Raw genomic sequence first — 10297 nt, forward strand, 5'->3', positions numbered from 1 at the left:
GGTCTGGCGCAAAGTGGTGAAGGGCTGCGGATCTGCGTCGACAATCCAACACCACTCAGCCCTCCACTCGTCCCATTTGCTGCGGAGCTCCCCCTCCAGATACACCTCCTTCTTGCCGACCCTTGAGATCCAGGAGACCCCGCCCGACAAGGGCTCTCCTTTCTCGACCCGGGGAATGAAATAATGGCGGAAAAGGGCAACGTTGGGGTGGATTCCGACGAAGTTCTCGCAAAGATGCGCGAAAACCGCCATTGTCAGAACGGCGTTGGGGGTGAAGTCAAGGAGATGGAGCCCGTATGTATTCATGACGTCGCAGAAGAAATCAGAAAAGGGCGGGCAGAGCCCGCAGTAGAAGAACACTGGGAAGAAATGGTACCCTTTTGGGCACCGCTTCGAGGTAGAAGCCTCGGCGGAGAGCACCGGCGTGCGCGGATGCGCCCGCGTCTCCGTCGACCAGAAGAGATAGAACTCCTCCCGCAGCGCCTTCGGGGTGAGCTCGGGGGGGAAAAGCGCTCGCTCCTCGCGCAGCGCCTCGGTCGACTTCGCGCTCTTCCCGGTCTTCGGAGCCATGGCGGAGGCAGCGGGGAGCGCGGAGGCGTTGGTGGCGACGGCGGCGACGGGCGGCGGAGCGCTGCTCTCTTTCGGCTTGGAAAGCGGAGGGGAGCGGCGGAGCTTTCTGAGGAAGGAACCGCAAATGGCGAAGGTGGGGGAACGGCCCTGTTTCCTCTGCTTATAAAGAGGAGAGGCGAACGTTACGCCTTTCTTGATTAAAAAATTGCCCACGATCTCTCCCACGACGCCGCGTTTGACGCGTGCCGTTACCGGAGGGCGCGGTGGATACGGAGTTAGATTTGGTATGAACCCAGGCTATGCTGAATCATTCGACCAATTCTGCAAGGTCCAGACAATGTTTGTTGGTTTATTTCTGTTATACATGTCCGTAGACCTATACACAGATGGATCGACCTACGTGCCTCACATTATACCCTCATCACCACAAAAATTGCTCCAAGGATATATCCATGCTTTCCACGGCAGTATGTGCACTCACGCCGACCAGCTGCATGCTTCCATTCTGCTCTTAAGCTCATCTTGTCCAAGAGACTGAAAAGAATTATGTACAGCTAGGTATGCGCGAGAGAGCGCGCGGGGTGTGGCTCTACGGCTCGGCTTTGCCTTTGGTGACGGACGGATCGGTGTCTGTGAGCGAGGAATCGGAGTCGGTGTTGGGCGACTTGGAGACGGAGAGCACGAGCTCCTTCATGTCGGAGCTGGAGGAGCGGAAGTGCGCAAGGATCTTGCTGAACTTGGGCTTCCTCCGGGTGATGGCGATGGAGACGTCATTGGGGAAGAGGTCCCTGAGCACGAAGGCGTGGAACATGGTGGTCACCAGCAGGCCGGCTACCGTGACGGTGGCAATGCCCGAGAGGCCGATCGACAGCGTCCGCGTCAGCACGTTGGTCACCTCCGTCGCGTACGTTATGGTCGCGATCGAGGCGCCGGTCATCGGGAACGTGTACGCCCACCACGCCAGCGAGAACCGGAACCCTCTGAAGAAGTTGATCCGCACGGCCTGCTCATCACAGACACAAATCAGAATCCCTACAGATACCATATAAATACAGAGGAACGACGCCATCAGGTTTATGTGGGAACAAGTAGAGTCTGTTGGTTACGTACCAGTGACATGTACAGGAAGAGCGCAATGAAGTAGGCTATCCGGGCGCCGTTGTCGAACTCGCCGTTGATCTTGGCCCAGGCCATGGAGGCGACACTGGGCGCCGCAACGAAGAGGAAGAAGACCGGGTGGAGCTCCTTGGGAAGCGTGACGTTGGTGGGGAGCCGCTGGTAGAGGGTGACGAACAGGACAATGTAGTGCGCAAGCCCGATGGCGAAGAAGAAGATGGGGCCCTCGCGGATGCCCATTTTGGCCCCCAGCAGCGCGCCGACAAAGTTGCCGACGATGGAGAGGTGGTTGGACGGGTTGGCCACCTTGGACAGCCGACGCTGGCCACCGGACATCCACTGGCCGTAGATCTTGAGCTCGAGGCAGAAGATGGGCACCATGAGCATGTACCAGACGCCGTGGTGCACCTCGGCCAGCTCCCGCGGGGCGCCCTGCACCAGGAAGAGGCAGGCGATCCACGGCGCGAAGAAGAAGTTGGCGCGTATAGGGTGGTAGAACTCGCGCCGGACCGCCTCGAAGTAGAAGACGATCTTGAGCAGGTAGATGCAGGACACGAGGCCCATCAGCGCCAGCGAGATGTACCACAGCGCGTGGGCCACCACGAGGCTCACGTGCAGGAACGCCGTCGGCGGCGCCGACGCCAGCGTCTTCCACAGAATCGCCTGGCTGCTCACGCCGAGGACCATCCCGAAGGCGCTGATCGGGAACCGCAGCAGGAACGGCCACTTCTCGTCGTTGGGCAGCACCGGTACCTCCGTGGCCTGAACAACCACACGCAACAGAAAAGGAAAGACCCAACCGTTAGCCTCACAGCTGAAGGTCACTGACACAGTTCAAGGCAAACCGTTGCTTACTTACCCTGAGGGTGTCGAGCTCGGGGCCTTCCAGGGCGTCGAAGTAGCGGTCGGTGCCGGGAACCTGGTCGGTCTCCTCGGAGATCTTGGAATGGTGGGAGCCGAGGTCCATGGGGTCCAGCGGCCGGCCGCGCAGGTTGGAGAGCTGCCGCTCGAGGCGGCCGGAGAAGGTCTTGAACGGATCGAACCGCTTGTCGCGCGTGCTGTCGGCCCTCCGCGTCCCGTCGTTGATCTGGGACGCGTGGAGGATCGGCTGCGAGTGGAACCGCGTCTGCTGCAGCAGCCGCGGAGATTGCGCCTCCGCCTGCTTGGCGTCGGAGGGCGCCACCGCCGCGCGCGCCTCGTTGCGGCGCACGGACGCCGCCCTGAACTGCGAGAAGTGGAGCCCCGACGGCGACGCCGGCATGCTGAGGGAAAGGGAGTAGGGTATCTGCGTGTCGTCGTACGCGCGCACAGGGGCAGCTGCTGGTGGGGTCGCCGGCGCCTGGATGCTAATGACAGTGTCCTTGTTGTTCCGCTCGTTCAGGGCGGCGGGGGAGACGGCGTCCCGGCCGACGCAGTCGAAGCCGGCGATAGTCCGCGATGGAACCTGGATGAGCAGCGACGGGAGACCTTCTCTGGACGACTGCTCGCCTAGCTGGCTGCCCATTTGGATTTGGACGTCTTTGTTGCTCAACTCCATACCGATCGAGAAACCTGCAGAATCATGTACACACAGTAGTGCTCCAGTTAGCAAAATATGCACCGCTGCTGGAACATAATAATGAACCAGAAGGACATAATCAAGTATGGCAATACCAGATACACCAATTCGGCCGGAGCACGGCTGGGCATTCCCGTATGGCCACGCTTGCCATATCGATCCTAAATCCTACCAGTATATTCTTACCTGGACTAGTGTGTGAATCGTAAACTGTTCTCGCTCGCCTAACAACAGGACAACCGGATCGATTTCTCGGTGCGCCCTAGCTCGCAGTGTATCGGAGTCAGGTTGCAGCTAGGCTCGGTGCGAGAGGTGCTGGATTTATAGAGCTACTAGCTTAGCTTGGCCCTGGTGGGAAAGCTCCAAAGCTAGCGACTCCTTTTCTGCACGCGCGCGCGGGAGCTGGTGGTGCCTGCCAGTTGAGCGGCAGAGCACGCCGCCGGCCGGCGACCGTGACGGCTCGGCGCTGGCCGCGGTTGCCATACATCGCGAAGGTTCGGTACGGTGTACCGCCAACGCCCGTCGCCGTCAGCCGAGGAGAAACTTGCCTGTTTCTCCTTGTCAAACTTTGACACTGCCTCCTCCTCCGCAATCCATACGGCCCGATCGAGAAGATCTTCGCGATCTTGTTCTATGGTAGTACAGCACTACGGCGACAGTAGGGTGGAATAAGTACCTTTTTGCTTGCCGGCGACAGGGAGAGGCAGGTACGCATGTGTACTACGTATGAATATATGATACGCACCAGAGTCCAAGCCAGGAGTGCTTCAAAAAGGCGGCCCTTAGAATCGGGAGACCCTTACCCTCAAAAAAGAAGAATCGGGAGACCCGTGTGGAAACTGAACGTTTACTCATGGCCAGCTACGGTCGGACCGTCCAGTCGGACACGATGCAACATGTACTATATGGATGCGATAAGGTTTTTGACTTGTGGCGAGAATGATCACTGTGATGTTTGCGATATACAGCTAGCAGACTAACTAGCTGTACTGTCGAAACTAAACAAGTTTTTTTTTCTTCTTTTTTTCGTTAAGAAACTACCCAGTTAACTACAGAGACGCCGGTCACAGTCGGTCGACTATAGTAAACCGGTGCTTCCGTGCATTACCGGATTGGGTGTACCCTCCCTAGATGTCACCGGGAATCCCTTCCCAGCTGACAACACCTTGCGGCTACCCTAACGATTCTTCCTAGTAATTCATTTCTAGGCTAGCAACTCCAATTCATAGCGTTAGCGTACACGTACTCTTTCTTGGCCGCATGGCATGAGAGCCATGCAACACCGAGCAAGAGAAACCGACAGAATGACACGGCTAAAGGTATCGAAAAAACCTCATCACTTTCTCGAGACCACCACGAACTACTAAAAGAACCAGCAAACAGATGGCACCAAAGAAGCATGGGCACCACCATGGATTGATGGCATCCATGCATGCATGCAAATGCTTGCTTCCCATCCATTTTATGGATTTACCTGTTGGTCTTGAGAATTAGTTCAGGAACGAGACGTGCTGTGAAAACCCCAGCAAAAGCCAAAAAAAGGAGATGTGTTGTGTAAAGGATGAGAGTAGTGGCGATAGGAGTAGATAGCAACCAAACAATGGAGGCTATCACAATGGAGGGTCGATGGAGGTGTGGTGGCTACAAGGGGCGCACTGGCTGTATATATAGAGGTAGGCCTAGGTAGATGGTGAGTGTATATATATTGTATAGTTGAAAGGGGGAGATGAATTTTTCCGCAAAAAGAAAAGAAAGGGGGAGATGAATTGGTGGAAGGAAAAAAAAAACGGGTGCTCGTACTACCTATTGTTGGAAGACAGAGTGGAAGCAGAAAGGTGGTGAGTCAAAGGCGCTCAAAGCGCGCGGTTCCCCGGCAGCCGTGTCTGCCTACTCCCCGGGCCCAGATCCAGGCCCTCCCGTTTACCAGGAAAATATTGATGGAGAGGCAACCCTAAAGCTATATATAGGTCATTTTGTTTTATACTCTAAACCTTAATCTCACCATTTTGCCTGCAAAACTTTCCACTTGTATGTGCTCATATGTTAAGATATTGATATTCTATTCATAGAAGGCAGGCTCTAAGCTTAGAGGTGACTATTTTTTTTTCTATCTTTGGTGACAGTTTTGCACAACATATGGAGGCGGCATCTATGCCTGCTTTAGAGGCAGCCTTAGGGCATCTCTAACAGATACCTGATACCCTATCCTAAAACTCTAAATTCTTCTCCCTGTCCTATTTCCACAATTTTCTAGGCAAATTACCGTTGCTCAACCAGCAGGTCCTCCAAAATGTTATTTCTACTAGACAATTGCCCGTGCGTTGCAACGGGAGTATAAACATTGTATTTGATTAGCCCGTGACTGCACGTCTATCATTATATTGATGCGCTAAAATCTCACAAAGTTTTCGTATGTAATCGTCATGATTTACCTATCATTTTATTGTTAAACACTTAATTGATAAGAATTTAATGACTTGCCAAAAAATATTTTTATTTTGGTAAGTTAATAAAACATGAAACAATTGATTCCATTTTAGAAAGAATGGATGTGAGGAATAATTGGAGATGAGAGGTAAAATCAACGAGGAAAAGGAAAGAGTGGGACGTATATAAGGAAAGGTTGGACGAAAGAGAGGTGAAATGGGAACTTGCGTTCTTTTTAAGTAGTATATAGAGATATAGAGATATAGATATAAGCACTTATTTGATGATAATTAATGACTTATCAAAGAAATTATGTTTTTGTTTTGGTAAGTTAATAAAACATGGGACAATTTATAAGGAAAACTATTTATATTTACAATATCAAATATACTATGAAATTACATCTTCTGGTGAATTTAATGTATATAATTGGCATTCTAGATGTAAATGTTTTCTCCGTAAAATTGATCAAATTTCATGAGGTTTGACTTTTAGAAAATCTATACACGACATTATCATGGAACAGAGGGGCAGTGTAAGTCAAACCAGTACTATTCCCTAGCTAAATACTATACAATAGTACTACAGTATTACGCACAAGCCGATACAGACCGTGAGCGCTAGTTGAGGACAGCTAATTACACAGTAGTCTAGTGGGTGAAGAGTACATGCCGTACGGTAGCACTTAACTAGCCTCGACGATGTTGATGGAGCAAGCGGACAAGAGAGAGGACGGCGGCGCAGGTAGATGGAACAAATCCTCTGGATCGCAGCAGGCAGCAGAGGCCAATATCAGCGCGTAAGCGACAAGCAAAGCACCCGATCCTTTCACCGTGGGTCGTTCACGTCCCCGTCCATCGCATCCCGTAACCCCATAAATAAAGCGGCGGCCGGCATCACCATGAAATTACTCGGGCAGGTTGTGCCGTGCTACTACTACGTACCTGGCTAAGTAGTGCCGGGCCGCTACTCTCCAAAGCTAACTCAGCTCCCCGCCGTGCAACTTGTTTGACTGCTGCGCCTCCGCCTGCGCCTGCGCGTGCGCGCGGTGCCGACGGCAGCGGCGATCTTCCGAACCCAGCGCGCGCGGTATGCTATTGGAAGCCACGAGATGCGAAAGCAGCGAAGACGATAAGGTTTGATCTGACCGAGGAACAATGTGCCACAGGCTTTCTCTTCTTGGCTATGGCGAGAGCTTGTTGGGCAAGGGGAAGAAGCTAGCTGGTTTAAACTGGCACTAGTGGTTCTCGCACTCCTTCCCCCCTGAGAAGCCGTGCTTTTATAGGGAGGCGATAAAGATTAGGAGTAGCAACGACGATGAGGGAAGGGAATTAATGCGCATGATTGTGAAAACATAAGCAGCAGCCGGGAGGGACCTAATCAGCCGAGGATTTTTTAGGTCGTGCACGATATGGTGGTTTGTGCTGTGCGACATGGCACATGTTGTAGTACGACGTCAGTGGCCACCATCCATCGCTCCCGCCGTCACAGCCCAGTGGGCGACTTCGTGGGTGCCAACTGCCAACTAGGATCCATCGGTGGGTTCTACTCGGGCAGGTTGGTCACGCCACAGGAGAATTTCCCAGCAGAGGGCTGAAAAGTCACTGGATCCAGATTTGATGGTCGATTCTGCGTCGTCAAGTCCGACGTTGAGGGCCGTGGCACTAAAAGTTTGTTCACTTGCACTTGCACTGTCGCAAGTGGCGAAATTGGGTTCGTGGCCAGGGGTACCAACGATGAGATGGACCAACGGATGCCTCCCAGCTAGATTATTCGTCTGATGAAACCCGTTCACGCGACGAGGATCCGATCTGTCATGCACCTACAAATAAAACAGAGATGTCCCTGAACTCCCCGCCGGACAAATGCGTTTCGTTCTTAATTTTGAGGTAATGTCCTCTGGCTAGCTTTATTTCATACCCGCTCGTGCAGCATGATCGGAAAACGTGCTTATCCCTAGATGTCCAGTCAATTGTTGCACCTCAACGCATTACGGGGGAAACTAGCTAGCTCTGGGTTAGAGTGACATTTCATTCCTAACCACAACTCATCCACTGATTCTTTAACATCAGTCCATCCAAGCTTCATCCTGATCATGGATAAATCACCCAGGCCTGGGTCCATAAGCGGTGTTAATCGCCCAATTAAGACTCGGTTTTGCTACAGCTCCGGTGGGTTCCGTTTGCTTAACCAAGCCACGGCCTATGAGTCATCGGCTCATTCTTCAACAGGCATCGCGGTCAAAGATCACTTTCCGTAACTAAATATAAGGCGTTTATAAAGTTATATAGGTGTATCAAACAACGATACACCGTTCAACGGCAAGCTGGCGGGCTCTTCTTTTAGTTTTATAAATGCTGGAATTTTATGTCCTTGATCTCAATAACCATTAACCCCAACCCAAGCATGCATGTGTTTTCGTCTGGCGTCAACTGCCCGCATTCATGTCATTGTAAAGCGGCCGCTCCGCATTAACGACGGCACAGAACGGACGCGACCTCTCACTGTTGACATTGAAGCGGCGCACCGGCCGAGAGATCGCCCCCGTTGTACGCCTGACTGAACACGCCTCCTCGTCGTATTCAAACGGTTACAGAATGTCTGTCTTCCTCCATTAAACCCGTGTGTCTGCTGAGAAACCTACTCTGGCCGCATGTCCATTCGCGAGCCGCCCATCATTAAACACAACACCGGTTGGCTCCGGCCTTCTGCCCGCTATTTAAACGATGCTAGACGTAGGGCAAAAATGACACCACACTCCTCTCGCATCTCCACCTTACACCATTTTCTCCACAATCTTCATGGCATCCAGCGAGCGGGGTGAGGAGTTCTCTAGCACAAAAGCCGGTTGGGTGGCCCGTTGAGCCAGGCAACTATCTGCTCCACCTCCCACGACGCTCTAGGCCGCTGCAGACCAGCTCATGGAGGAAGAAGCTCCAAGCGTTGCGTCGTTCAACAACTCACCGCTCCAAGCCAGCACGTGGTGAAGCACGACGGCACAAGCATCATGGCTATCATGGACGACACCGTGTCGTACCGCTCCTCCCATGCCTCCAACAGTCGCCAACGTCCGCGAAACCATGCCTTGCCGACGGAGAAAGAAGCCAGCTACACGGAGATCGACGAGGCAGCAGCCAGCACGTCCGCACCCGCTGCCATCATCAAGGAGAAGTAGAACATGAGAGTGTTGGGGAACGTAGTAATTTCAAAAAAAATTCCTACGCACACGCAAGATCATGGTGATGCATAGCAACGAGAGGGGAGAGTGTTGTCCACGTACCCTTGTAGACTGAAAGCGGAAGTGTTAGCACAACGCGGTTGATGTAGTCGTACGTCTTCACGATCCGACCGATCAAGTACCGAACGCACGACACCTCTGAGTTCAGCACACGTTCAGCTCGATGACGTCCCTCAAACTCCTATCCAGTCGAGCTTTGCGGGAGAGTTCCGTCAGCACGACGGCGTGGTGACGATGATGATGTTCTACCGACGCAGGGCTTCGCCTAAGCATCGCTACGATATTATCGAGGTGGACTATGGTGGAGGGGGGCACCGCACACGGCTAAGAGATCCAAGGCATCAATTGTTGTGTCTATGGGGTGCCCCCCTCCCCCGTATATAAAGGAGTGGAGGAGGGGCCGGCCAAGAGGAGGAGGCGCGCCCAAGGGGGGAGTCCTACTCCCACCAGGAGTAGGACTCCTCCTTTTCCTATTTGGAGAAGGAGAGGGAAGGAAGAGGAAGGAGGGAGGAAGGAAAGGGGGGCCGCCCCCCTTCCCAATTCGGATTGGGCTTTGGGGGGGGGGCCCTCCCTTGCTCCTTTCCCCTCCTTTCCACTAAAGCCCATTAAGGCCCATATACCTCCCGGGGGGTTCCGATAACCTCCCGGAGCTCCGGTATTGTCCCAATCTCACCCGGAACCATTCCGGTGTCCAAATATAGTCGTTCAATATATCGATCTTTATGTCTCGACCATTTCGAGACTTCTCGTCATGTCCATGATCACATCCGGGACTCCGAACTACCTTCGGTACATCAAAACACATAAACTCATAATATAACCGTCATCTAACTTTAAACGTGCGGAACCTACGGGTTCGAGAACTATGTAGACATGACCGAGACACGTCTCCGGTCAATAACCAATAGCGGAACCTGGATGCTCATATTGGCTCCCACATATTCTACGAAGATCTTTATCGATCAAACTGCATAACAACATACGTTGTTCCCTTTGTCATCGGTATGTTACTTGCCGGAGATTCGATCGTTGGTATCTCAATGCCTAGTTCAATCTCGTTAACGGCAAGTCTCTTTACTCATTACGTAATGCATCATCCCGTAACTAACTCATTAGCTACATTGCTTGCAAGGCTTATAGTGATGTGCATTACCGAGAGGGCCCAGAGATACCTTTCCGACAATCAAAGTGATAAATCCTAATCTCAAAATACGTCAACTCAACAAGTACCTTCGGAGACACCTATAGAGCACCTTTATAATCACCCAGTTACGTTGTGACGTTTGGTAGCACACAAAGTGTTCCTCCAGTAAGCGGGAGTTACATAATCTCATAGTCATAGGAACATGTATAAGTCATGAAGAAAGCAATAGCAACATAATAAACGA

General features: G+C 52.5%; 1 protein-coding gene across 3 annotated transcripts; it reads right to left on the reverse strand.

Moving 5' to 3' along the window:
• Positions 1 to 899: 899 nt before the first annotated feature.
• LOC119276314 (S-type anion channel SLAH2-like) lies at positions 900 to 6934 on the reverse strand. Of its 3 annotated transcripts, none has more exons than XM_037557351.1 (4): positions 6616 to 6934; positions 2546 to 3237; positions 1681 to 2448; positions 900 to 1573 (listed from the first exon to the last, which is right to left on the reverse strand). In XM_037557351.1, the coding sequence occupies exons 2-4, from the start codon at positions 3221 to 3223 to the stop codon at positions 1160 to 1162; spliced, it is 1860 nt and encodes a 619-aa protein (XP_037413248.1). In that variant the 5' UTR covers positions 3224 to 3237; positions 6616 to 6934; the 3' UTR covers positions 900 to 1159. The 3 variants fall into 3 exon arrangements, with proteins under 3 accessions (XP_037413248.1, XP_037413250.1, XP_037413249.1); XM_037557353.1 differs by lacking the exon at positions 6616 to 6934 and adding an exon at positions 3431 to 3680; XM_037557352.1 differs by lacking the exon at positions 6616 to 6934 and adding an exon at positions 3340 to 3680.
• Between the last annotated feature and the right edge of the window lie 3363 nt (positions 6935 to 10297).

Source organism: Triticum dicoccoides, chromosome 3B, assembly GCF_002162155.2.
Source record: "Triticum dicoccoides isolate Atlit2015 ecotype Zavitan chromosome 3B, WEW_v2.0, whole genome shotgun sequence".
NCBI lineage: Eukaryota > Viridiplantae > Streptophyta > Magnoliopsida > Poales > Poaceae > Triticum > Triticum dicoccoides.